The sequence below is a fragment of the Macaca mulatta genome, chromosome 3 (assembly GCF_049350105.2).
Source record: "Macaca mulatta isolate MMU2019108-1 chromosome 3, T2T-MMU8v2.0, whole genome shotgun sequence".
NCBI lineage: Eukaryota > Metazoa > Chordata > Mammalia > Primates > Cercopithecidae > Macaca > Macaca mulatta.
In genome coordinates this window covers 98,842,472-98,870,303 of record NC_133408.1, presented here as the reverse complement: position 1 = coordinate 98,870,303, position 27,832 = coordinate 98,842,472, and the positions used below count along the sequence as shown (strand labels likewise).

At 41.2% G+C, this 27,832-nt stretch overlaps 1 protein-coding gene and 1 pseudogene across 7 annotated transcripts in view; one reads left to right on the top strand and one right to left on the bottom strand.

Moving 5' to 3' along the window:
- The window catches only part of CHN2 (chimerin 2), a 314,374-nt gene that overhangs the window by 282,887 nt on the left and 3,655 nt on the right, over positions 1-27,832 (top strand). For both annotated transcript variants that reach the window (XM_077994704.1, NM_001261577.1), the window contains 5 exon segments: positions 11,808-11,892; positions 16,590-16,763; positions 21,849-21,926; positions 24,346-24,483; positions 26,413-26,518. In XM_077994704.1, the coding sequence (XP_077850830.1) occupies positions 11,808-11,892; positions 16,590-16,763; positions 21,849-21,926; positions 24,346-24,483; positions 26,413-26,518 (581 nt within the window).
- LOC100429134 (E3 ubiquitin-protein ligase ZNRF2 pseudogene) overlaps positions 205-27,832 on the bottom strand; it is a 195,539-nt pseudogene continuing 167,911 nt past the window's right edge. For 3 of the 5 annotated variants that reach the window (XR_013415417.1, XR_013415416.1, XR_013415420.1), the window contains one exon: positions 24,489-24,772. The product of XR_013415417.1 is annotated as an E3 ubiquitin-protein ligase ZNRF2 pseudogene, transcript variant X4 (transcript). Of the gene's footprint in view, positions 3,011-24,488; positions 24,773-27,832 lie in introns of those variants that run through there. The other 2 variants (XR_013415414.1, XR_013415419.1) reach the window with 1 other exon arrangement.

The following is a 27,832-nucleotide window of genomic DNA, read 5'->3' as shown; positions in this document are numbered from 1 at the left end:
GTAAGAGAAAATGAAATAAAGCCTGATAGTGGTGACTTCTTTGAATGTATTCCATCCTGTAGCCAATACTGGTCTATATCCCTCGTTTGTTTAAAAAGTAAATGGATGACTTAGATGATTTAGATTAGATTTCACACATTTTTCTCCCAGCTTTTAAAATGTACTTTATACTAAAGCTGTCATAACAAATGACCACAAACTTGGTGGCTTAAAACAACACAAATTTATTTGCTCATGGTTTTGAAGGTTGGGAAGTCTGAAATCAAGGTATGGGCAGGGTTGGGTCCTTCTGGAGGCTCTGAAAGAGAAACTGCCCTGCAGCTCTCTCCTAGCTTCTGGTGGTTGCTGGCAGTCCTTGGCATTCTTTGTCTTGTAGACACACCACTCCAATCTCTGCCTCCATCTTCATATAGCCTTCTCTGTGTGTCTCTGTATATCTGTCATCTTCTTATAAGGTTGCCAGCCATGGGATTTAGGGCCCATACTCATCCAGTATGATGTCATCTTAATTATATCTTCAAAGACCCTATTTCCAAATAAGGTCATACACACAGTGACCCAGGGTTAGGAGTGAAATACACCTTTCGGGGGATATGCAACGCAACCCGTTACAGGAACTGTAATTGACATTTTCAGAAACCTTCAATAGGAAGGATCTCCAGCCTCACCCTAAAGGATGCATTGTCAGTAATGTTAAAATTTACAGTTTCATTAAAGATTTTTATGTCCATGAAAAAAGGTCTTTAGATGTCATCTAATTGCTCCTAAGTGTCAACCCCTTGGTCCAGGCCCAACTGCTAATTTCCATGGCTATTGATTTTTAACATCTTTAAAGAAAAGTTTTCATGGATTTTTCTTAATGCTTCATTGCTCTGATAGAAAGTGGTGAAATTTAGTTATTCTTTGTCTCTTATCTCTACCAAGCATTTCTTCATTAAAAGAGGCACCAAAAAACTTCAAAATAGCTGGTAAGCTTCCATTTTTAATAGTAAGTTGGAAGCGTCTATTTGCTGTGGCTGGTTCCTATTCAGAGTATATGTTATACTTTATAATCAAATTTATGATGTAGCTATAAGTTCACACTAATATGCGTGATTGATTATGCAGGACTGGGCAGGTAATGTGTGAGACCCAGTATAAAATGAAAATGTGAGGTTCTTGTTAAAAAAAATTATTGAGATTTTCAGAACTGTGACAGCAGCGCATTAAACCACGCTAAGGACAGGGCTCTGTGCCACCGCACAGGTCACATGTGCCCTGAAGCTGACCCTGTGGTGATGTCTAAAAAAACAGGAGTAAAAGACAAGCTTCTGTGAGCATTCAAAGAGGAGGGGGCTCCCTGGTGCTGGGGATCCTGTGTAAGAGGCAGTGTGGTTGTTCTCTCAGCCTTAACCAAGAATCCTCGTGGGGAGGTGGAAAGTTGGCTGAAGCCCAAGTAAATAAGTAGATCAAGGATGGTTATACAGGGGAAAGAAAGAGCACCCGGGCTATGCAAACAACAGGAGTGAACACTTGGAGTCAGAAATGTGCCAGGAGCGAATAGGGTGCAGGGGAGAGACCTGGGGGACAGAAAGGAGTCCATCACATTTAAATCTTCAGCTGGGATGGGCCAGATGGTGGAAAGATGATGATCCCTGGGCCCTGGAGCCATCAGGGTCTCCTGAGCAGGCCCTTCCCCCACTCAGCCTGCTGCTCCTGTTCCCAGCCTCTCCAGTCTGCATGGGAATCTGCATCACTCTTTCCTACCAAATTCTCTCCCACCCCCATGCGCTTCCAGGACACCCTTCCTTCTTCCCCATATGGAATATGGATGGAGAGCAGAGGCCCAGAAAGTTCTAATCCCCCTCACTGTGTGTTCCCCCCTCCCTTTCCACCCCTCCTTCACCTCCTGCCCAGCCTGTACCAGCTTTCCTTTTCTCCCTAGCACTGATCACCAGCTGACCTAGTACATATTTACGTGTTTGTTTGCCTGCCTTCCCCTCACCAGAGGGAAACTCCCGATGGGAGGGGGTGGGTAGAGAGGGTTCGTGGAGTGGGGATTTTTGTCTGTTTTATTTACTGCAGAAACCCCAGTGTCTAGAACAGGTCCTGGCCCGCAAGCTGTTCATTCATGCTGGCAGAAAGCAGGGGACCGTATCTCCCTACAGTTGAGCTTTCGGAGCCCTCTCCTCACTCCCCACCCTGCAGTTTGCCCTCTTGTGTGGCTTGCGTGTTGTATGCACTTGTGTTCATTGTACTGGAGTCCTTCCAGGGAGTGGGCCCTTGCCAGGGTCATCAGATGGTGCAGGAGAGATGGAGGCCCTACCAGGATGTGTCAGGCCAGCTCTCAATCCCCATTTGCCAGGGATGGTGACTGTGCAGTGCTACCCCGTGTCTGATCCATGTGGGCAGGCGGGTGAGGGGGAGGAGGGATCTGTCTCCGTTCACAACAGCTGTCCTGTGTGGTGCCTTTCAAAAGCGTCCCATCAGGACATAGGGGAAATGGTTGCCCTACTTACTCTTATTATGTCCCCCACTCTGCTGACAGACTGAGCGTGCACCAGGAGCACCCCGTTCTCATGGCACACTCCATTGCGTGTGCTCTCGTAGCATGCTCCTTCTCAACATGCAGCCCCCACCCCATGCTATCCTGGAGGCCAGGACTAGAAGTTCAAGAGGCTGAGAATATGTCCCCACGCTCCCACTAAAACACCTGTCCAGGACGTGGCAGCACCACCACCTCCCGGTTTGGATTTGTGGTTCCTTAATGATTTCAAGGCCTTTCATTCATTTTTGCATTTTTCTCAGTCTAGTGGTCATTTGCTTTGAACAAGACTTTTTGCTTCCCGCATGCAAGCCCCTCTCTCTTCCTCTTCCCCGTTGACCTCATAAAAGTGTGTCAGCCCTTCATGTCATTCCCAGCGTTTTGGCTGCCTTGCCTTCTTGTCAAACTCCCAGGTGTCCATCACCCTTTTCTGTCCATCTGATACTACTTCTGTGCCTGGAGAACAGGGACAGCTGGATATTGCACCTGCAAATTGACACAGGCAGAAATTGGCTTCAGAATGGTTGGGGGCTTGGGTTTTTTTTTTTGTTGTTGTTGTTGTTGTTGTTGTTGTTTTAAGTTAATAGTCAGAAAAGGCTGTTTTGCCAGAAACAAGTCTGGAAAGAAAATTCAAAAGAAAGACAAAACTCATCACCTTAAATATAAAATGAGGGACTCAAAGTGAGACTGGAATAAATAGGTTTGGAAATACATGGCTTTATTAAAAAAAAAAAAAAAAAGTTGTTTCTGCTCCCAGAGTGCTATGAATCAGAGTTGTTTTTGTCTGCCTCCTACTTCAGCCTGCTCCACCATTATAATGAAGACAAACTCCTTGTTTTCAAGTAATATAACCCCTGGAAACTATCTTAAGCTAAATAGACTATTATGCAGGATGGTCTCATAAAGCCTCCAGGGAATACTCAAAACTCAGGGATAGGTGGAAACAGGAACTGGGAGTATATCTGGAGCCAGTTTCTCCCTCTCTTCCTCCTTCCCTCCCTCCTTTCTTCTTTTTCTCCTAACTCCCTCCCTCTTTCTCTCCCCGCTCCTTCCTTCCTTCCTTTCCCTCCCTACTTTCATTATCTCTTCCTTCCTCTGTCTCTCCTTCTCCCTCTCCTTCCTCCAGAGGCATCCAGTAGAGGCCAGGTGTGCTACTAAACGTCCAGGACAGGCCACCACAACCAAGGGTTATGCAGCCCTCAATGCCAGTAGTGCTGAGACTGAGAAACCTCACCACTGGCAATGGGGAACCACTCGAGGTTTTGGAGCAGGAAAGTGTCAAAAGGATGTGGGTGTCCACGTGCTCATAAACCTGACCAAAGTTAATTAGCATGAGACTATCTTACTTTATGCAATGGGGAGACTCCCAGAAAGCTTTGAGACAATCAAGATTTTAGAAATGCAATCCTATCTTAAACTAGGGCAGCTGCTAATGAGAAGTCCAGGGATCTGTGGTGCCGGGTTTGAGAAACTCAGTTCTCCTGCCCCAACTGCTTGGCCAGCCTTTCAGAGGGAACTCAGAGTCTCTGTCATAGATTGATTCACCTCTGCTGTGTTTTCTTACATCTGAAAAGGGTCACTTCAAGGTTAGTACTTCATCTGGTCTTGCAAAAGGGGAGAATCCAAAGTTTAACCTAATTTTTCATAAGAGATGAATGTCACATGGTTATGGGAAATACAGTAAATTATAGGAAGAGTTCTTGGCAGAGATCTGGAAGCCTTGACTGTGCTGCTGACCTGGGTGACGCAGGATAGGCTGCCTGCCCTCCAGCCTCTCAGTTAGCCCTGGGCAAAGGCTAGACTAGACCTCTAAAACCCAGCCACATGTAGCTGGAAGGGACTTTAGCTCTGTCTTCTGTGAACATAAAGTAGCTAAACAAACAAACAAACAAACTGCCTCTGACCCAAAAATTCCTTTTCAAAGCAAAAGAATAACATTCTGATTTTTAATATGAATAATAAAATGACAAATTGAGGCAATAAGGTTTCCATCTATACCAGTGCTTCTCAATAAAGGAAACTTCACCCCTCCCCGACCCTAACACTGCCCCCCCAACCCCTGGGGGACATTTGTCAATGCCTGCAGATATTTGTGATTTGTCCCAGAGTGCTACTGGCATTTAGTGGGTGGAGGCCAGGGATGCTGCTGAACATCCTACAATGTACAAGGCACAACCCCACTACAAAGAATTTTCCAGCCCAAAATGTTAATCAGTAGTGCCAAGCCTAAGAAATCATGATGTATACTGGTAAGAAAAAGCAAAAATTCTCAACTGTAGTATGTCATAAACAGCACTTACTCCTTACAGTTTAGATCCCAGGCTGAGCTGATATTAATACATTTGGGTGGTGTCTACATTGACCCATCAAAACATATCTGGTATAAAACCACTAGAGAATACTGCCTTCCAGATTCAGCAGATACGGGACAAATAACATCCTGTTCATTTAGAAAGAGCTGTGTTGAGGGATACTTGCTAAATGCCTGAGATCTCTCTGGATGACTCTTCTTGCTCTTGTTTTTACAAAGTAGCCATTCCTGGGCTATTTGTCAAACATACCTTATCTCATGTAATATCATCTTTTTTGTTTGGTGTGGTTTTTGAATTCCAGGCAGACCGTGCCTAGTATAATAGTCTTGGACAGACATTCTTCCTGTCTGGAGTATTTTCTTCCTGTCTAGAATATTTTAGTTACTGCCCTAAAGTTTTCAAAATGTTCTTTCTCTAAAAAGATATTCTTGCAAATCAGTAAACTTCAGAAAATGGAAAAAGCTGACCAGTGAATTTTAAGATATGGTGTATTTCAATGAAAGAGTAGACATAATAAGTAGAAGCCAAATAAAATGGGCTCAGAGCATGCCCTCAGCATTTACATGTAGCCTTCTGTCTAGAGATTGTCCTTGTGGATCCAAAAGAAAATTGAACAATATATCGGTCATGAAAATAAACAATGGCCCATCACCAAAAAGAAAAGTAGGCAATGGGCCTAAAATAATGTTTAACTTTACATCCCCACTCTATTTTCATTTTGTTTCATTTCTTTGGGACTGTGTGGGGACACTGGGCGTTACCTGCTATTTGAAACGTCTATGCATTTATTTGGCTGGACAAATGAGATCAAAGGCAATAGGGATACTTGTTGGGAAAGGATGTTGGTAAATATGGACAGTGATAATAAGCATTAAAAATGCAATCCTGATGTGCTCAATTATTTTTAAATATATGGGCAAAGAAGTGAAATTTTAGAAAAATCTGTGATTAGCCTATCCTGTTTTTCCTGAAACAATAGGCCAGTTTATATTTTGTCAGTATGCATTGTGTCCATGTGCAGTACACATGTAGCCACTCAGGTAATTTCTAAATCTGCATTTTCATTTTTACCCCAAGATATAGGGATAGTTAACAGGTGGTTATTTCATCCACTCAAAATGTTTCAGAGAACAACGTGATGTCATTCTTTTTTTTTTTTTTTTTTTAACACCATTTGCCAGAAAAGAATGCCTTTCAAAACCTAAGCCCATCTTCATTGGCCTTTGGTTATGCTGTTTCCTCTTTTATAAATGTCTTCCTCAAGTCATCTGCTCCCCAGTCAACGCCATCACTGCCCCACCTGCTCAGTCTTTCCCAGGCTTGTGAATTCCTATCCATCCTTCAAAGCCCAGTTCAATATCCCCTTCCCCAGACTTCTAGGAAGAATATATTATTCTCTTCATTATACTACCATAGTATCTCCTACATGTTCTGCTGTATCACCTGACGCATAATTGCCTGTTTATTCTTGTAGATAATGAGATCCTTGAGTGCAGGCAGTTCTTATTCCTCTGATCTATTTCAACTTTGTATATCCAAGGACTAGTACAGGGCCAAGTCCAAAGCAGGCAATCAGCATGTAAATATCAAACAAATGAGTGAAAAATGAGTTGCTGGAAAGGTGGAAATAAGATGAAAATAGGATATAATTCATCTGTCTGACATCCTTCCCCCATTAATTTGTAATGCCACTTCTGAGATATACCAAGTATCCATATATGTGTGATTTGGTTTCTTGTCTTTTCAATGTATGCTACTGGTACCAAATGTACCGTTCCAAACATACTGGCCTTTGACTGTCTATTTGAAATGTTATTGTATTATATTCAGAATCTGGTATGTATGATATAATTTTTTATATATGTTGAAGCTTAATTTGTGGTCAATTGGTATGAATATTCCTAGTGGTTTTGAAAAGTGTGTGTGTTCTTTGAATTGCTGGATATGAGATCCCTTTTGTATTCATAGAGCAACTTTAGCTATTTGATCTACTAGTTTCTGTGAAAGATGTCAAAATCATTATGATGGTGGATTTGCCAATTTCTCTTTGTAAGTCTTTCAATTTTGCTTTATATTTTTGAGACCGTATTGTCATACAAAAGCTCAAAATTATATCCTTCTGGTAAAAATAAATCTCTATTGTCTCTATCACTAATAATGCAAATATATATATTTGCTCTGTTTTGGGTTTCTATTGGCTAGTTTGCTGGGTATGTCTGTCTTTCTTACATTTATCTCATGTTATGTTTGTGTTTCTTGAAAGGATTTTTAAAATGTTATCTAAAAATCTTTTTTTGTGATGAATTAGAGTCACTTATTCTGATTAGAGTTGTATTAGGATTTTTTTTATAATCACTGTGCTTTTCTATTGCATCTTTTTTCTCCTTCCCTGCTTTTTATTGGTCTAAATTAAACCTATATTTCTTTTTCTTTTATGTATTTGTGTGTGTGAGAGAGAGACAATCTCAGTCTGTTGTCCAGGTTGGAGTATAGTGGCGCCATCATAGCTCATTTTAACCCCGGACACCTGGGCTCAAGCTATCCTCCCATGTCAGTCTCCTGAGTAGCTAGGACTACAGGCATGTGCTACTATGCCCAGCTAAATTTCAAACTCTTTTTAGAGATGGGGTCTCGCTGTGTTGCCCAGGCTGGTCTCTACCTGGCCTCAAGTGATCCTTCTACCTTGATCTCCCAAAGCACTGGGATTACAGGTATGAGCTACCACACCCAGCCATATATTACTTTTTCATTAATGGATTTCATCCCACCCTTTTTTAAATTATCAAAAATTTAATACATGCATAATTGACTTAAAATATTCTTCAGTTAATTAGTAGCTCTTCTTACATTTCCCACATTATGAGAACTTTAGACTTCTTCATCCCCTTCAAACTTCCATGTCATTTTTTTACCCTGTGTTTAAGTTCCCTAAAATTAGTCATCTTGTTATTGTTGTATGCAAATAGGGCATGATTAGATTGACCCACATTTACCAGTTTTCTTGCTCACTGCTGCTTCTGGAAATCCTTCCTCCTAGATTCAATTTGCTTCTCACTGAAGTATATCCTTTAGTATTTCTTCAAGTGAGGATCTGTGATTGGAAACTCTTGACGTTTGTCTTAAAATATCTTTACTTCACACTTGCTCTTAGATGATAATTAGCTGGGTATAAAAGTTAGGTTGGCAATACTTTTGTCTGAGCACTTCGATGAAATTATTCAATAATCTATTCATCTCTTCCTGCTGAAGAAAAGTCTATTTTTACCTATTTCTGTCCTTTCAAAGATAACCTGTTTTAGTTTTTGTTGTTGTTGTTGTTTTTTAGGATTTTGCTTTGTCTTTTGGTGTTCTGCAATTTCAGTATAATCGGCGTAGATATAGATTATTTTTATTTATCTGGTTTGAGTCTCGTTTAGTGTTTTTTTAATCTGAAGATTTTGTGTCTCTTACTACAAATTCTGGAAAGATCTCAACTGTTCTTCTCCTTAAATATATATTGCTTCCACCGATACCCTAAACTCCATCATTTCTCAACTTCTGAAGATCATGACTGGTTTGCTTATCTTTTCTCTCTTCTGCATTTCCAGTCTCTCACCTATTGTATCAATTTCATCAACAAGTCAACTTGCCCCGATGTTTCCCATCTTTTAAAAAAGTCCTCCCTTGACTCCACGTCTCCCCTGAGCTATCCTATATCTCTGCTGAATATCATAGCCAGCCTTCCTAATAGAGGAGGTGCCCACATATTTCTCTACTTCCTTACCTTCTTCAGTTCAGTTGAGTCTTCTACCCTCAGCCATCCAAAGAGAGTGCTCTTGCTAAGGTTGCTAATGACTTCCATGTATCTGAGTGAATATTTAAAAGTACTTATTTCATTGAACCTCTTAGCAGCATTCAACACAATTGACCATTCATTCCCTAAAACATTCTCCACCTCTTGGCTTCTGGAACACTTTGTTGGTTTTCTCTAAATGTTTGAACGCTGAGTGCTTGGGGATGAGCTCTCTTTTGTTTTCTGCTCCCTACCCTTAATATAGTCATGTGCTACATAACAATATTTAGGTCAATAGTGAACCACATATATCATGGTGAACCCATAAGATTATAATGGAGCTTCCCTATATAAGTGTACCATTTTTTATCCTTTATACTATATTTTTACTGTACCTTTTCTATGTTCAGATATGTTCAGATACATAAATCCTTACTGTTATGTAATAGTTGCCTACAGTATTTAGTAAAGTGACATGCTGTAGAGGTCTGTAGCCTAGGAGCGATAGGCCATACCATATAGCTTAGATGTGTAGTAGGCTCTACCATCTAGGTTGTGCAAGTACACCCTATGATGATCCCCCCCGCAGTGATGAAACCACCCAAGGATGCTTTTCTTAGAATGTATCTCCATCATTAAGTGATGCAAGACTATACTTTTTATTCATTCACACAATTTTAAATATCATCTATTCATCAGAGATGGTGAAATGTATACCCCTGGTCTTCACTCCTCCTCTGAGCTCTCAAATTATGAGTTCCCGCTTGACACTAACACTTGGATATCATAGCAGCATTTAACCCTAACTCATCTAAAATGGAATTGTTCACTTTCTCCCCAGAAGAGTGTCTTTCCCATCTCAGCAAATGGTATCATCATTTACCTAGTTCCTAAGCTAGAATCTCAGAGTCATTCTTGACTCCTCTCTCCCTCAAAGGCCCACACTTAACTCTATTATCAGGTCCTGTAAATTCTGTCTTCAAAATATATCTCAAATTCATCCACTTTCCATCTCCACTGCCAGCATGCAGGTGTTAGACTCTATCATTGTTCAACTAGACTACAACATAGTTTTCATATCTATTCCACTATTAACACCCTCCCATTCATTTTCAACACAGTTGTCAGAATAATCTTTTTTAAAAATTATGTGAAGTCCTCCAAGAACTTCCTACTGTACCTAGATTAAAACCAAATCCACACTCATGAATAAAGCCTTTAAGGCCCTGTGTAACTTTTCCTATCCTACCTTCAACTTCATCCCAATTTCTCTCCCCCCAACTTTTGGTGTTCTGGCCACCCTGGCCATCTGGTTCCTTCACCACACCAAGTTCTTTCGCTCCTGCAAGACTTCCATATATTCCTTCTGCTGGGAATGATCTCTGTCCCTTTCTCTTTCCCTATGGAAGAGAACTGGCTCTTCTTTTCCATCCGGTCACCTTCCAAAAAAGGCTTTCCTGACCATTCTGGATAAGGTTGGGCCCCGCTTGGTCTCTCTAGTAGCGGCCTCATCTTTTTATTCTTCTGTAGCCATTTTTATACTTTTTTTTCTGGAGTTGCATTTTACATATTATTTTATTATATTTAATTGATCTTCACAGCAGATTATCAATTGACTTTGCTGCCATAATTAAGAGCATTTCTAGTAAAATATTAAGAAATGTATGATTGCTGGATTTAGAAAATGTCCAACTTTAGATAGGATACTTTACTGAGGAACTCTTTTAGTACTGAGTTCAATCTCTGTAGGCCTCTAAGTGAATTACGACATTTGGCCCTGTGAGTCCTTCTGGGATGAATTATCTGCATTCCTGTTAAAAATGCTTTGTCATTTCTTAGGGTCATTCCCTAGAAAAATGTTGAGAAATTTTTGGCATCATTTTCAAAGCAGGAACTATATAATAGGCAGTTTGCATGTGATAAACTGAAATACCAGAAAGACTACTATAACTTCGCTTTATTACAGAGTCGTAAGTTGCTCTTTTTAATTTATTAACTAGCTTATCTTCTTTCTCTGCTTTTACTCATCTGTTTCCTTAGAAGAGATCCAGATCCATTTTGTTTGCCTCTTTATATACACCCAATTACTAACATGTATGAATAAAGAACTCAAACAGAGACTCTTTTTTTCTTAAGTAGAACTCGGATGAACACCTTTCTAAATTGTGACCATACTCGTCATCCTGCTTTTATGTTAAATAAAAGCAGTTTGTAAAACAGAAACATTGTCTACATTTCTTTTATTTATTAATAGAGGTTTATGACTTGGAAAGGCCTTCTATAATGTTTTATAATATTTTAACTTTGTGAAAATTCAGGACATTTTCGTGCACATTTGTATGCCCCCAATAGACTGCCTGTGGTCGTTTTAGATTGACCATGGCCACATTTGCTTCTTAAAGCTCTTTCATGCAAGTATTTTTGCTTTGTTTTGTTTTTATTTTAAATCATAATTTAATACAGGAGGACCTATGCCTCAATAATCAGAGATAAGACCATCCTTACTTTGTGATATTCAGAATATTTAACAACTGGCTGGGGGCATCAATCAATGAGACCAGCACTTTGGTCAAGCAGGAAAGATTTTCAGCTTACTTACCTGAAGGCCACACTAAGTCCTACTGAATATGGACACTTATCTCTGGGGAAAGCAATTCCATAGGCCCTATTGGCTGCCTGCATGTTTAGCCAACCCCTTTACTTTTTAAAAGGCCTTTTTTTGGAAGTAGCTCAAAGACTTGGAACCTTTTAATTATCCCATAATCATGTCTTATTTATACCTGCCTGGATACTGTAGAGATGGGAAAACTTCAGTCTAAAGGACACAGTAATTGAGTTTTGCCTTCCAGAACTTGCTGAGCTAAATGCAGGTTATAGCGACCAGCTTGGGCTATCTTGGGTTTGTCTACACAGTGCCTTGTTGTGGATGGTCAGAGTCTTACTCCTTAGCTGATGGCATGGCCTGTAAACTGTTTCTCCACGCTCCTTTCTGACTCTGTCCTGGAGCATGGTGTATTGATGAAGGATTTTCGAAGATCAAAGCACATCTCTGTTTTCTCAGGATCTGTTTGCAACTGCCTTACTGGAAGGAGAAGCCCAGTGGGGGATTGCTCCTGCTGATCTTCATTGACATATCTGAGGCCACCTGCCTTTAAATGACTCTGAATTTTCTGACATTTTGCTTCTTTTTGGATCACAGGTCCACACGTTCCGAGGCCCACATTGGTGTGAATATTGTGCCAATTTCATGTGGGGGCTCATCGCCCAAGGGGTCCGGTGCTCAGGTAGACACAGAACTTCCTTCTTTTCCAATGATATGAAATGCCACTGTGCTGAGCTGGAGGATGTCTCTGGAGTGCTGGGAAATGTGCTCAGATTAGCTCAAAAGTCTAGCTTTCTGCGGGCTTCAAGGCCTGTCTGTGCTTAATGGGGAAACTATTTCAAGTGTTTGCAGGAATGAAAAAGAGTATCTCATGTTTATGCAAGGAAAGAAAAACAGTACATTTCCTTAAACACCTATCTGCCTCTTACAATAGGCAGTAGTCCGTAAAAGAAAAAAAAAAATCAATTCCGATAGAACTGCATAGCTAGAAAAGCCATACTTTTTCCTACCCCATCTTACTACAAAAGGTAAGACATAAAAATAGTAATAGAGGTGGTTAATATTTACCATATACCAGGCACCAGTTAATCTCTATTTATCATGTCATTAGCCTCACCAACAGACCTTGGGAGAGATGCAATTATCCTTCATTTAAAAAAAAAAAAAAAAAAAAAAAAAGAATACACAGGGGCTTATTTGCCCTTGGCTGCGCAGTAAGGAATAGAATATTGATTCAGTGGGAGCCGGATTCCAGAAGTCATGCTCAGTGTCTCTTTGTCATCAGATTATCAGTGAAACCATGCACCTTGATTTGATATCACATATTTTCAAAGTAGTTGGAAAGCCTGGGTAATTTTCCACCTGGAACTGGAGGTATACACCTATTGCTAACAGCACACATCTTATTAAGGTACATCTAAAGCAATGATAAAGAGTTGCCAAATTAATGCGTAACTGGGTTTCCTAATTCATGTTGCCATGGTTTTTCTGGCAAACACCTGTGGCTGGGAGCAAGACCAACCTCCTCTGATATTGATCAGGTTTCTACCAACACCATGACTGACTTCTTCCTTGCTAGGATATGATTTTTAAAAATCTTAGCAGCATTTAGAATACAATAAGGTAATGACACTAATTAAGGTGATCTTTCCCATTTTGGCTCACAGCATGCTATAACCCTAAGTCCTCCTCTCTGCCTGGAAGGGGCTTCTAGCTTCTATTATGTAAATATACCAATCACCGGTGTTGATACCTGGATGGTTCAAGTAGTTCTACCTCCCCCATTGCAGGTCTACGTTTAAGGGGGTGGTCAACATAGCTCAGAAGCAGCTTCTCCATAAATATTCAGAAACCCTGATTAACACCAAAGACTGACTTGCCAGGAGTCACAACATATCTCCCAGCTCAGCCACTGAGCAAAGGGATGGAATATCTGAATTACTCAGTGGTCATTAATTTGGCCTGTCCATATTGAACCTACCAAAAATATCCCTAATTGCTGGTATTATCCAATTTCAGCAAGAAATTGGTCCAAAGTCAGTATTATGAGAACAAAACTCTGGGCTTCATATTAGCTGTGAACAGCAACTTTTCAACTTTCTCTGTGATAAAAGGGTTTTTGTGGGTTTTTTTCTGGTCTTGTTTTTTAAAATAAGACATTTTCTGAGGCCATATTGTTAGTATTCTCCAATGGCTACTCTTTGGCCTTATATTTCCTCTTAGCAGCAGGGAGACTGAAAACTAATCATGAAAGCTTAGGAAGAACCATCATTGCCTCTCAGCTTTCCATATATTACATCTTTTAGAGTATTTTTAGAATGCACTGGACTTTATTTGTAGCATATGGAGTTCTACTGCTTTGTAAAAAAATGGACTATTTTTACATTTGTTATAGAACATCTTAATTTTAATAAAACATCAGTATTAAACTCTACATAAACACATTGTTGCTTTAGGTCTTAAATGAAAATGGATGATTCCTATTATATGTGGTACCCAGGGTGGCAATTCCAAAAGGTAGAAAGTTGAATGGTATTTACAGGCGATAGGTGGATGGGGAGTTATATTGTTAAATGGGTATAGAGTTTCAGCTTTGGAAGATGAAAAAAGTTGTGGAAACCTACAGAGAACTCAAAGAAATTTACAAGAAAAAAACAACCCCATCAAAAAGTGGGCAAAGAATATGAACAGACACTTCTCAAAAGACGACATTTATGCAGCCAACAGACACATGAAAAAATGCTCATCATCACTCGCCATCAGAGAAATGCAAATCAAAACCACAATGAGATACCTTCTCACACCAGTTAGAATGGCTATCATTAAAAAGTCAGGAAACAACAGGTACTGGAGAGGATGTGGAGAAATAGGAACACTTTTACACTGTTGGTGGGACTGTAAACTAGTTCAACCATTGTGGAAGACAGTGTGGCGATTCCTCAAGGATCTAGAACTAGAAATACCATTTGACCCAGCCATCCCATTACTGGGTATATACTCAAAGGATTATAAATCATGCTGTTATAAAGACACATGCATACATATGTTTATTGTGGCACTATTCACAATAGTAAAGACATGGAACCAACCCAAATGTCCATCAATGACAGACTGGATTAAGAAAATGTGGCACATATATACCATGAAATACTATGCAGCCATAAAAAAGGATGACTTCGTATCCTTTGTAGGGACATAGATGCAGCTGGAAACCATCATTCTCAGCAAACTATAGCAAGAACAGAAAACCAAACACTGCATGTTCTCACTCATAGGTGGGAATTGAACAATGAGATCACTTGAACACAGGAAGGGGAACATCACACACCGGGGCCTGTTGTGGGGTGGTGGGGAAAGGGGAGGGATAGCATTAGCAGATATACCTAATGTAAATGACGAGTTAATGGGTGCAGCACACCAACATGGTGCATGTATACATATGTAACAAACCTGCACGCTGTGCACATGTACCCTAGAACTTAAAGTATAATAATAAAAAAAAAGAAAAAATTTCTGGAGATGGCCAGTGGTAGTGCTTGCATAACAGCATGAATGTACTTAATGCCACCAAATCATACACTTAAAAATGGTTAAAATGATAAATTTATCAGAATTAAAAAAAAATTAAAAGTTTGTAAGACCTACTAAGAATTCCTAATGAAATCACTGAAGAATAGCTGGGCAGATATACTTACATTTTTTATCACCATATTTGCTATTGATTTTATTTGACCTAACACATATATAGTACTTAACCATATTTCAGACACTATGCTAAACACTTTATTAACTTTTATTTGAGCCTCATGGCTAATGCCAGGGGGTAGGTGCTATTATGATCTTCTATAAAAGAGGATTCAACAAGAAACCCGGCCAAATCTGTTTAGCGCAGTTAGCCAAAATTTACATTCACTAGAGGTATCAAAATATTATTGAAGTCACTTGAGCTTTGTTGAATTTCTCGTTGATAAAGATGAATTCGAACTTTTTTTTTTTTTTTACTTTGGAAGGAGGGTAGATAGAGAACTCAAGCCAATAAAAATTACATGAAAATCACTTAGAAATTACCACTGATTTTACAAAAGTTTAGATCCTCTCAAGTTCTTAGTGTGCTTAAGTGCTATTTTATAAAGCAGATGACTACAATATTCCTTATCGTGTGTGCACATGTGTTATTCTTTGTGCCTAGGAAAACAGTATTAAAAGACAGTTTGAGTAGACAGCACATCAACTTTGAAAAACTTCAGCACTGAATGTAGACTGTGCTTTTTTATTTTTTATTTTTGGAGACGGAGTCTTCCTCTGTCGCCAGACTGGAGTGCAGTGGCATGCAATCTCAGCTTACTGCAACCTCTGCCTCCTGGGTTCAAGTGATTCTCCTGCCTCAGCCTCCTGAGTAGCTGGGATTACAGGGGTCCACCACCATGCCCAGTTAATTTTTGTATTTTTAGTAGAGACAGGGTTTCACCATGTTGGCTGGTCTCAAACTCCTTGCCTCAGGCAATCTGCCCACCTGCCTCGGCCTCCCAAAGTGCTGGGATTACAGGCATGAGCCACCGTGCCCGGCCAACTGTGCCTTTTTATCGTCAGAGAAATTCCATCAGTGGATATCAACTGCTAACAGGCTTTTCATGTGTTCATTGAACTTTAAAAGCACCTTTTTCAGCTTTGGGGTTTCATATGAACTTTATAAATAATCATCACATTACATTACACGGCATTGGTATAAACTCTCAAGTACTCCTACTGGTGTATATAGTTAGGCATTATTTCCACTCACAGGTGTCAAAATAAGGCACCTAGAAAGGAAAGCGGCCTACCCAAACTGCCCAAGGAGAAAGGGATTGGAAACGATGGGGCAACCTTCCAGGAAAGGGGAGGAGGATACCAATGGTTATGGACTCCTCAAAGCAAAGATTAGAGAGTCCTGCGGAAAGAGTAACTCTGCCTCCCACACAAGCAGCATCAAGAGCTTAAAGGAAACAGCCTGGAACAAACCCTAGGTGCCCTTTATAAGCCAGGACTGTCTGGGAATCCAAACCCAAAATCCTACTTGTGGACCCAAAGGGTTCCAGCCTGAAACAGGAAAATATATACCAAAAAACCTGATCAATTACCTAAGCTGTCTCATATGTTCTGTTCTCAAGGTCCAACAACAGAGAAGGCTTAATGAGAAAAATGGAATCATATACGGGTTTAGTGATTAGAGATGATACTCGTATTAATCCTGTAGACAGTATCACCTAGAAATGGGATAGATGTTCCAGAGAAATATGTCAAACCCTTGGGTGGTGATATTTTTATTTTTGGCAACATATAATTTGGGTTATGCTTTGACAAAAGGGCTGAGCTAACCTAATGTGGCTTCTTTGTTTACAGACTGTGGATTGAACGTACACAAACAGTGTTCCAAGCACGTTCCCAATGACTGCCAACCTGATCTCAAGAGGATCAAGAAAGTATACTGTTGTGACCTCACAACACTTGTGAAGGCTCACAACACTCAGAGACCCATGGTGGTGGACATTTGCATTCGGGAAATTGAAGCAAGAGGTTTGGAAAATACTTCCTATTATAGTAGCATAGTGATTTTATTTTTATTGTTTGTTTTTACTGTTGTCAAGGAAACAGAATTGCTCTACTACTCTTGGGAAAACGACCTAGGCATGTGTGCGCGCACACACACTCATTCTCTCTCACAGATAGACTCAATCCAACCAGCTCTATCAATTTCCATTCTATATATAAGCCATGCATATATGCATTCAAAAAATGTTTACTGAACATTTATTACATGCTGGGCATTGAGGTAATAAAGGTCACCATTCTCACCGTCAAGAAATTCATACTTCAGCTGTGTGCAGTGGCTCACGCCTGTAATCCCAGCAGAAGCTGAGGCCAGACAATCACTTGAGCCCAGGAGTTCAAGACGAGCATGGGCAACATAGTGAGACCCCATCTCTACAAGTTTTTTTTTTTAATTAGCCAGGTGTGGTGGTACACACCTGTAGTTCAGCTACTCGGGAGGCTGAGGCATGGAAGAAATTCATACTTTAGAGTGGGCAATCAGGAGCAAATAAACAAATATCGTGGATGGCTGTGTTCAAGGTACCACAGAGTCACAAAGGAAAATGTTTTAATCCTATTTAAGGACAATGGGAAAAGGTTATGGCAGAGGTGAGGCTTGAATTGGATCTTTGAAAAAAAAGGTGCTTCGGCCCGGCGCGGTGGCTCAAGCCTGTAATCCCAGCACTTTGGGAGGCCGAGACGGGCGGATCACGAGGTCAGGAGATCGAGACCATCCTGGCTAACACGGTGAAACCCCGTCTCTACTAAAAAATACAAAAAACTAGCCGGGCGTGGTGGCGGCGCCTGTAGTCCCAGCTACTCGGGAGGCTGAGGCAGGAGAATGGCATAAACCCGGGAGGCAGAGCTTGCAGTGAGCTGAGATCCAGCCACTGCACTTCAGCCTGGGCGACAGAGCGAGACTCTGTCTCAAAAAAAAAAAAAAAAAAAAAAGAAAAAGAAAAAAAAGGTGCTTCTATTAAATAAGAAATTGTTGAGCAACACATACATCTCCTACCATATAAAAATGTGCTCCTAATATTCATGGTTTATGTCAAAGAGGAGAGTTCAAAGATTTAAAAGATCTGTTCAATGAAAAATAAACAAGGAAGATAGAAACATTTCAAAAGAATGTTCTATTTATTTATTTATTTTTAATTATACTTTAAGTTCTAGGGTACATATGTAACAAACCTGCACGTTGTGCACAAAAAATGTTCTTTATGTTGTACATGAATCACTTTTCCTTTATTTGTGCTTTCTTTGGCCACTGTTCAGTATCAGAATGTTCACTGATGTTGCTGGATGTAATTTGGGTGATTTGGCCATGTATAGAGCCTTTTTGTAAGGTTTAAACCACTTTTGCCATGTATCATATTCTGTTATACTTGGTATCCATTATTGTGTCCTAACTGGCTTAATATATTTTATACATATATATTCATTGGTTAACTACCCCATTTTTTCCAAAGCACAACTAAAGAGGATGTCATAGCTTATTATCCCAACCCTTTTAGAGAGAGGAATTTATTCCCTTTTCTGTGGAGGGGGAAAACCGTAGCTATCCTGTTCCTTGAGAACTTGCTAATTTAATCCCAGAGTGTAGAAATGCCTTCTATCTTTTCACCACTGTGGCTGACAGAGCTTAATGAGTGCTTTGGGATCTGGTGAACATATTAATCCAGTGGCTAAACTGGGTAAGAGGAAAGGAGGGATTCCCTGCCTCTGGATGAGTGGTTGGGACAAGTGGCCCTGGGCCCTGCAGTTTGAGGTCAGATTATCAGCCTCTCCAGAGCCTGCAATCAGGGCTTTTCTGAAGAAGCTGGGGTCCTCCCATTGTGATCCTTAGCAGAGACAACTGATAATTCAGGCAACATTACTGACATGTCTAACATTTAAGAATAGGGGGCACTGCACTGATTCTGCCTAGTACAAGAGTGAGATAGAGTAGCACAAATTAGGAATTGATGCCCAAAGAGTCACAGCACAGGGATTAGAGCCCCAGGTATTAGGGGCCTAAGCATGCAAGCAGAACCAGAGAATGGGCTGGGAGAAATTTGTGTGACACTCACATACCCAGCCAACATTTTTCCCTGTCTTCCATTTGTAAAAAATTCCTGATTGTTCTCCAAATGTTCTTTTATGTTCATTTGTCTCTCCATGATGTGGTAGAGTGAAAAGATCAAGGACTTGAAGTTAAATTCTCAGCCCTGTCTCTTACTGGCTGTAGCACGACCTTGGGCAAGTTACTTACTGTATTTGCATATCTGTTTCTTCATCTATAATATGAATGGAATCAACTATACCTCATAAGGTGGTTGGCGAGGATTAAAGTGACTTGATACATAAATGGACCTAGTACAGCGTTCAGTCTACCGAACTCAATCTGTGTTAATTTTATGTTTTCTTGGAATGACCCACACCCATACCTCCACCTCCAAATCTGTCTAACTGTATTACGTAGCCTGTACATCTCAATGCTGTCACAGAGACCCTAAATAACAGTGCCTTTGACAAGATAGAAATCTATTTCTCTCCCCAGTAATAGTCCAGGTACCCAGGAGCAGTCCAGGAATAGTCTGTTCCCCCATGGCAGGAACCCAGGCACGGCAGCTTGTTGCTCTGTCCTGCTTGAGTACTATCCTGCGTGCACAATCGCAGCTGGCCACCACCATCTCATCTGCATTTCACTCAACAGGAAGCGGAAAAGAGCATCCTCAGTTCCTTTAAGGCCACAGAAGCCATAAATGTCACCTCTGCTCCCACATGGGCCAGAGTTTAATGGCCACTGCAATGGACATTGTTCTAAAAACCAAAGGTGCCGTTACAACAGAAGAATGGGAGAACAAATATTGGAAGGATAGCTGGCAGCTTCTGCTACTCTGGCAAACTCTAACCATCCTTTATCATTTCCTTCAAAGATTAGCTTCTTTAAAAAGCATCTCGATGTAATACAGGGTGATGCTTTGCTCAGTGAAGCATGGGCTAAAATCAGGAAAATTACCCCCATTTAATTATACTCTAAACCATACAACTTGTTGTATTGTTTAAAGCATAGATTTCTTTTTTTTTAACTTTAAGTTATGGGATACATGTGCAGAATGTGCAGGTTTGTTACATAGGTATACATGTGCCATGGTGATTTGCTGCAGCTATCAACCCATCATCTAAGTGTTAGGTTCTGTATGCATTAGGTATTTGTCCTAATGCTCTCCTTCCCCTTGACCCCCACCCTCCAGCAGGCCCCAGTGTGTGATGTTCCCCTCCCTGTGTCCACGAGTTCTCACTGTTCAGCTCCCACTTATGAGTGAGAACAAAAGCATGGGTTTTTCTATGTTCCTTGAAAACCTGGATTTCTTTGAAAGTGACTCAGTGAATCTTATGACTGAATGTTTGTTTCTCCTACCCCACCAAATTTACATGTTGAAGCCCTAATCACCAGTGTGATTGTCTTTGGAGATGGAGGTCTCCAAAGAAGTAATTAAGGCTAAATGAGGTCCTAAGGGAGGGACCCTAAACAGTATGACTAATGTCCTTATGAGAAGAGACACCAAAGAGCAAATTCTCTCTGTCACTCTCCATGCACATATACCAAGGAAAGGACGTGTGAGAGAAGGTGGCCATCTATGAGCCAGAAAGAGAGCCTTACCAGAGGCCAGAACTTTGATTCATCTATCAACAGGCAGGGTTCAATGTTCACTGCTAGGGGCTCCCATAATCCACTGGGTCTGTGCCTCTGTGGCAGTGCATGTTCCAACTGGAATGAGATGTGCTCATATGCACCAACATCTTAGAACAGGATGACCCACAAGTTTCATCTTGTGACAACTACAGTTGATCAGTAGTGGTCACCTGAGCAATTGGAACTGAGATGAATTCTGAGGCTAAATAGGGCTCAGTGGGAAAAAGGGCTGAGATCAACTAAGAGCATCTGTCATGGTCACAGGAGGGATGAGGGGAAGTATTCGTGATTTACGCCATGTATTTGTTGTCTCTGATGCATACCTAATGAAGACCCTTATATACGGCAGATAATACATACTCCATAAATGTTTTCCAAATAAAAAAACAAGAGCATATGTGAGTTATCAAGGGTTTGGTGGAATATATGGCAGCAGCAGCAGAAGCTATTTGTTTGCTTATTTTTACGGTAGCTATAGTTTTGATAGCAGCTAGTTTGTGCCATACAAAGTCTGAAATCCAGTCCTTTATCCCTGCTCATACTTTTGGGAACTGACTTGTTTTTAGGACATATCTTAACAAATCAATAAACTCCAGGAACAGAAACCAAGTCTTTTTTTCTTAGCCTAAATTTGCAGTGATCCAATTTCCAGAAGCAATAACTAAAACTTTATTTTCCTGCATCTGTTTGTATAATCAGTTGTCTAAAAGTATAACAAGTAATCATTTTTAATTAAACAGTTAACAGTCTTATTTACAAGTAAACATGAAAGGCTGTAATAGTCTAATTTTTTCCAATAAAATTAGAGTAATACATATTAGATATCCACATACATACACATGTGTATCTAGTACAGTGCTACATACAATATAGCACATGGATTAAGATGATGCTAGGTACCCCACTTACTCTGCTGTGATTATCACACATTTTATGCCTGTATCAAGATACCTCATATACCCCATAAATACATACACCTACTATGTACCCACAGAAATTAATAAAAGAAAGATGATGCTAGGAAGAAAGGTTGCTTCCTACAATGATGAAATTCGTGTCCAGCAAGCTCATGAACAAAGGAAAGGAAGTAAGGGAACGGTCCATGAGAATCTTAAATATCAGTTCTCTTTGCAAAGCGGAGAAGGATGAAGACCGGATTTACACTGAGATCTCCACTGCTACATGGGCAAATGAGAACAGACTTGCCTGGAAATTGAGACAGACAAGTCCAAGTTCTGATGCAACTGTGTGTGATAAATAAGATCGCTGTCTATGTTTGCTCATTTCCTGATAGCATGTAGTGTAGATGTGAAATAGAGTCTTTTTTTTTTCAGATGTTTCAAGAAGCTAAAGTTAGTCTCTCTCTCTCTCTCTCTCTCTCTCTCTCTCAGGATTAAAATCGGAAGGCCTTTACAGAGTCTCTGGGTTCACTGAACACATTGAAGATGTCAAAATGGCATTTGACAGAGGTAAGCTTGTACTTTCTTGAATGCCATCTGACATCCTAACACCCTTCTCGTTTGGAACTAGATTTTAATCATAGTAGAAATGGGGTTTCAGAACTACTAAGAGTTGTTCTTCAAGAAACGGAGGAATAATGGCTTACAAATCTCATGTTTCTGCCTCACTGGGCAAAGTGTTTCCTTCGCAGCCATTGACAAGTGATCACTGTCAACGGGCAGACAATCCATATGGCATTGGAGTACCCGTCTGCATCCCCTGTCTCAGGATCCCATTCTTCTCCTTCTCTCAAAGCTCCAAAGAAGGGATCATAAGGATGGGAGGGCACCCCCAGCACTAATGTAGGGGAAGGCAGTGGACATGTAGGAGGGAACTGCTTTTGTTCTTTATAACTGTGGTGTATATTCTCTAGAACATACTATCTCTTAAGTCAGATATCATGGCCATCCTGGGGATCCTGTTAAAAATACGGGTCACTGGGACCCAACTTGAAGACTCATTCAGAAAGCTGGATAAGCCCAAGAATCTGTATTTCTAATAAGCAATCCAAGTAATTCTGGCACAGCCAGTGAATACATGGAACCCCTACTGGATAGAGCCTACTGGATAGAGCCTCTACTTTGTAGTGTGGTATATGAAATCAGTGAGGTTGCCCTCCCTCTCTCTTTAGACTTCTCTCCAGTTCCTCCTCCCTACTCTACTGTACACTCCAGCAATCCTGAAATACACCCTATTTGCTGCCATGAAGAAGTGCCTCGGCTCACATTGTCCTGTCTATCTGAAATGTATTCACCTCTCTGCCTAGCAAACACCTATAATCAGGGGTCAGCTCAAGCCTTTCCTCCTTGAGGAAGCCTCGCTGACTGCCCCAAGCTAACCTCAGAGCTCAACTTCCTTTTCCCACACCCCACCCCCCACATTCCCCACACTTCTTCAGCATAGCAATCTTCCCATTTCCTTGTCATTGTTGAGTTGCATGTCTGACTGTCAATCTAACTAGAACTGTTGGTTGGCAGAGAGAGTATCTCTTTTCTTTGGTTCATCAGGGCTTAATGGTGCTTGGCACATGACAGCTTCTCAATAACTGCTTGCTAAATATGTAAATAATGAAATAAACATGGCATATCTTCTATGCTTTTACTGTTTTCTATACATCGGCAGCTTTTTTTATCTTCAGAACCAAATTTGCTGAGGCATTTATTCTTTTAATTCTTTATGTAAAAGATATTAAGAATTCCTATATGATTAAAACATTTTTATCCAAAAAATGTCATAGGCTATGACAAATTGGACTGGTATTTCCTAATGGTAAAACTAAAAGTCAAAAAATGTCTTGAGAATTATTATTAGAAATGGTAAGAAATATAGGCCAGGCACGGTGGCGGATACCTAGAATCCCAGCACTTTGGGAGGTGGAAACGGAGCAGGTCAGAACTTCTGTGCTGATCCTTTGTACTGCCTACAAAGAAATAATTCTGGACCAACAATAAATACCAGATACATTAGTACAATATATTTAAAGTGCTGAAGTGAAATAACTGTCAAAATAGGCCGGGCACAGTGGCTCACACCTGTAATCCCAGCACTTTGAGAGGCCGAGACGGGTGGATCACTTGAGGTAGGAGTTCGAGACCAGCCTGGCCAACATAGCGAAACTCCCCCCTCTACTAAAAATACAAAAATTAGCCAGGCGTGGTGGCACGTGCCTGTAATCCCAGCTACTCAGGAGGCTGAGGCATGAGAATTGCTTGAACCCGGGAGGCGGAGGTTGCAGTGAACCAAGATTGTGCCACTGCACTCCAGCCTGGGCTACAGAGTGAGACTCTGTCTCACACACACACACACAAAAAAGAATGATAAGAAATATAACATCACATATCCATGAGAAAAGGGTAAAGTTTCCCAGATTAAATTCCTAGGGGATCAGGGAGGAAGGATCAAGTTAAAAAAACAAGTAAACAAACCCCTTCAGTGAACCTGAAAGAAACAATAAGAACTGAAACTATTCAACAATCATTTTGTGAATGTGACTTCCAAATCCAAGTCTAAAAAACACTGGTGGAAATGTATTAGAGCTTCTTGATGTTCTCTTGTTTCAGATTAGATTGTCATTTTATTATGAACCTTTGTGTCTATAATACAAATTATTGTGCTAAATTTCTATTTAGCAAATTACCAGGGGCGGGGACCCAAAGCACTGTTTGAAGTTTGTTTTATCACCTGTTTGCCTGCACAAACCCTCAGAGCCTACCTCCCTCTCACCAAACTCCCTTCTGTTGCCTCCTACACTTCAGTGTTACTAGAACCCAAAAGAGTTAGCTGAGACTTGTCAGGGAGCATTCACCACTGGATTTTTTTTTTTCTTTCTGTACATGCCTTGGCGAAATAAGGTCCTAATTAGGACTTGGATCACTGATTGTTTTTCAGATGGTGAAAAGGCCGATATATCTGCCAATGTCTATCCAGACATAAACATCATCACTGGAGCCCTTAAACTGTATTTCAGAGACTTACCCATCCCTGTCATCACATATGATACCTACTCCAAATTTATAGATGCAGCAAGTAAGTACTTCAAATTAACTTTTTATTTTTAAGAAATTTTTAAGTACAATGCTTTTGACCTTCAGAAAATTAAAACTCAGAACTGTTTAAATTATTGCATTTGTACCTGTCTTGTCAAGTGAGGGCACAACGGTAAATAGATGACCAGGCATAGTTCAACAGCTGACTTGAACCAGTTCTAAGAACTCTGTGGACTGACGTATGTGTCAGGCAGTTCTGTCCGCATCGTTCCTTGTATGCTGGGAACCAACACAGTCAGGCCTATTCCGTGTTGAAAGCATGAATATTTCTGTCGCAGAAAAAAAAAAAATCTTCAGTGAGGACTGACTAGATCATGGGGATCCAATCTTTTGTCTTCCCTGGGCCACATTGGAAGAAGAATAATTGTCTTGGGCCACACGTAAAATATACTAACATTAATGATAGCTTTAATGATAATTTTAAATAATTTTTAAATAAATTATTTTAAAATCTTATAATGTTTTAAGGTTTACAAATTTGTGCTGGGCCATATTCAAAGCTGTCCTGGGCATGTGCGGCCCACAGGCTGCGGGTTGGACAAGCTTGGTCTAGATTAACTACTTTTATCTGTTAGGCAGAATTTCATTCCTAATCAGTTAAAGTCACAACCAAGTTTTGTCTATTGATGCTGTTCAAAATGGACAGAAGGCCAGAGTATACTGTGTCAAGCAGTATACTAGAATGTCTCACCAGTGCCTTCTAGTTTAATTCCCTCATTTACCCCATGTGGCAAATCTTATAATCCCATTTTACAGAGAAGAAAAGCAAGGCTTGGAGAGCTGAGCTCATGCTTCCAGGAATGGGACATCAGGATTTGCCTTCCATCAGCACAGGGTTGCTCATTCAGTGTTTGGCACTTGGGCCCACTGCTGTAGGAGAGAAAAGAGAGTGAAAAGGGGGCAGGTCTGGAGGAAGGGACTACACTTTGCCCAGGAAGAGGCAAAAGTGACCAAAGGGAGCTTCAGATGCTGAGACACATGACACAGAAGTCAAGCTCACTTTGAGGAAGTTTTTGCTTGTTGTTGTTGTTTTTATTAAAAAAAAAAAAACCTTTAAAAGTTGAAAAGTTTAGGTATGCTGTTAAATATAGTAATGAGATGCCTGATGGGGAGACACAAAGGCAGGCTGGGATAAGTGTGAGATGCACTTTTCAGATGAGCTGAGGCCCTGACCCCGGTAAGACTATTCCCTCCTTCCGGGGCCCTAGTGGTCCTGGCAAAGAAGGTTCTAGCATCCTCTATTCCAGGAGGAATAGCAGGAGGGTTTTCTTTGAGTAGCTGCCAGTACCTATCAGAGACCCAAAAGCCAGAAGCATGTACTCTTCCTCCCATTGTTAATGTGTCCAGTCTCCACTTCCTAACCTGGGCTGTGCACCGGGGTTAAGCATGCCAACACTATAGTGAGAAGTGCCATGAGTGCAGGCTGAGTTGGGTGGCTCATTGCCAATGTCCTTGCCTTGTAAAATGTATTAGGTTGTAGAAGTCTGCCAGAGAAAGACTCATTAGACAACTTCAAGGGAATAGTACTGTATATGGTGCAGTTTAAATTAAAACTTGTGGGAGTGATATTTCTAGCAAATCTACTGTTCAGAAGAAAGCAAAGCACAGTCTGCACATATGCTCCGTGACTGTATGCATTCTGCTGGCTTACGGATTCATGGAGGGCAAGGACAGTGTCCAGCCTCTGGCCACCCAGAGGACATTCAATAAGCATGTGGTGCTCAGCCTCAAACTCTTTCCTGAATGACACAGGACACCAACAAATTGATTAAGTGAAACAGTGCTTGGATTGCATCAATTTAATAGAATCGTTCCCCCATTTCTGGCTAAAACAAAAACTTCTTGTTACTTCTCTAAAAACTTGAATGCCACCCTCTGAACTAATACCCATCATGCATGAACTTCACAGAAATCTCCAATGCAGATGAGAGGCTGGAAGCCATCCATGAAGTGCTGATGCTGCTGCCTCCTGCCCACTATGAAACCCTCCGGTACCTAATGATCCACCTCAAAAAGTAAGCTTATGCCTCATGCACAACGCCTGCTCTGCCCCTAGAGCAATTAATGCATAAGGAAAAGTGGACAGCATTCCTCCCCAGCCCCCTGAGGGGACCGAGCCTCCAGCCCCAGCCATAACTGCTGGAGCTTCACCGTGCCAGGAGCCACGCCAGGCACTTTCAGTGTATCATGCCTATGAAAGGGGCACCATTGCGGTGGCTCACGCCTGTAATCCCAGCACTTTGGGAGGCCGAGGCGGGCGGATCACGAGGTCGGGAGATTGAGACCATCCTGGCTAACACGGTGAAACCCCGTCTCTACTAAAAATACAAAAACTTAGCCGGGCATGGTGGCAGGCGCCTGTAGTCCCAGCTACCCGGGAGGCTGAGGCAGGAGAATGGCGTGAACCCGGGAGGCAGAGCTGGCAGTGAGCCGAGATCATGCCACTGCACTCCAACCTGGGTGACAGAGCGAGACTCCATCTCAAACAAAGAAAACGTTGGGGGGGGGGCACCATTAGGGGCCTCGTGTCACTCGTGAGATTGCTGACACTTGGGGAGGTTACATAGCTGATTTGAAGAGGTAAAGCCAGGATCCCAGGCAGGCTGATGCACAGCCTTTACCTACTCTGCCACTGTGTCTGCATCTTCATCTGACACAAGCCCTGTACTGTGTGTCCTGTTCGTCCCCCTGTTGCTTGCCCCTTTCCAGGCTCCTTAGCCTGCCTGCCTCCTGGGAGAGCACATTTCCAGCCTGATCTCTTATTTTTCTGGATGTGTGAGTTCTATATCATTAAGTAACAAACTTCTCCCAAAACTTAGTGGCTTAAAACAGTAAACATTTATTATCTCATAGTTTCCAAGGGTCAGGAATCCAGGTGTGAATCAGCTGGCTGCCTCCAGTTCAAGGTCTGTAATGAGGCTGCAGTCTTATCTGAAGGCTTGATGCACCTGTAATCCCAGCTACTTGGGAGGCTGAGACAGGAGAATTGCTTGAACCCAGGAGACAAAGGCTACAGTGAGCAAAGATTGCACCACTGCACTCCATCCTGGGCAACAGAATGAGACTCTGTCTCAAGAAAAAAAAAAATTCACTCCTGAAGGCTTGATGGTGGTGGCATCCATCTCCAAGCCCACTCACATGGTTGTTGGCAGGATTCAGTTCCTTAAAGGCTGTTGGACTGAAGGCTTCACTCCCTCACCAACTGTTTGCTGGAGTCAACCCTCAGTTCCTTGCCATGTGCATTTCTCCATAGGCAGTTTAAATTAAAACTTGTGGGAGTGATATTTCTAGCAAATCTACTAGAAGCCAACCGGCTTCTCTCAGAACAA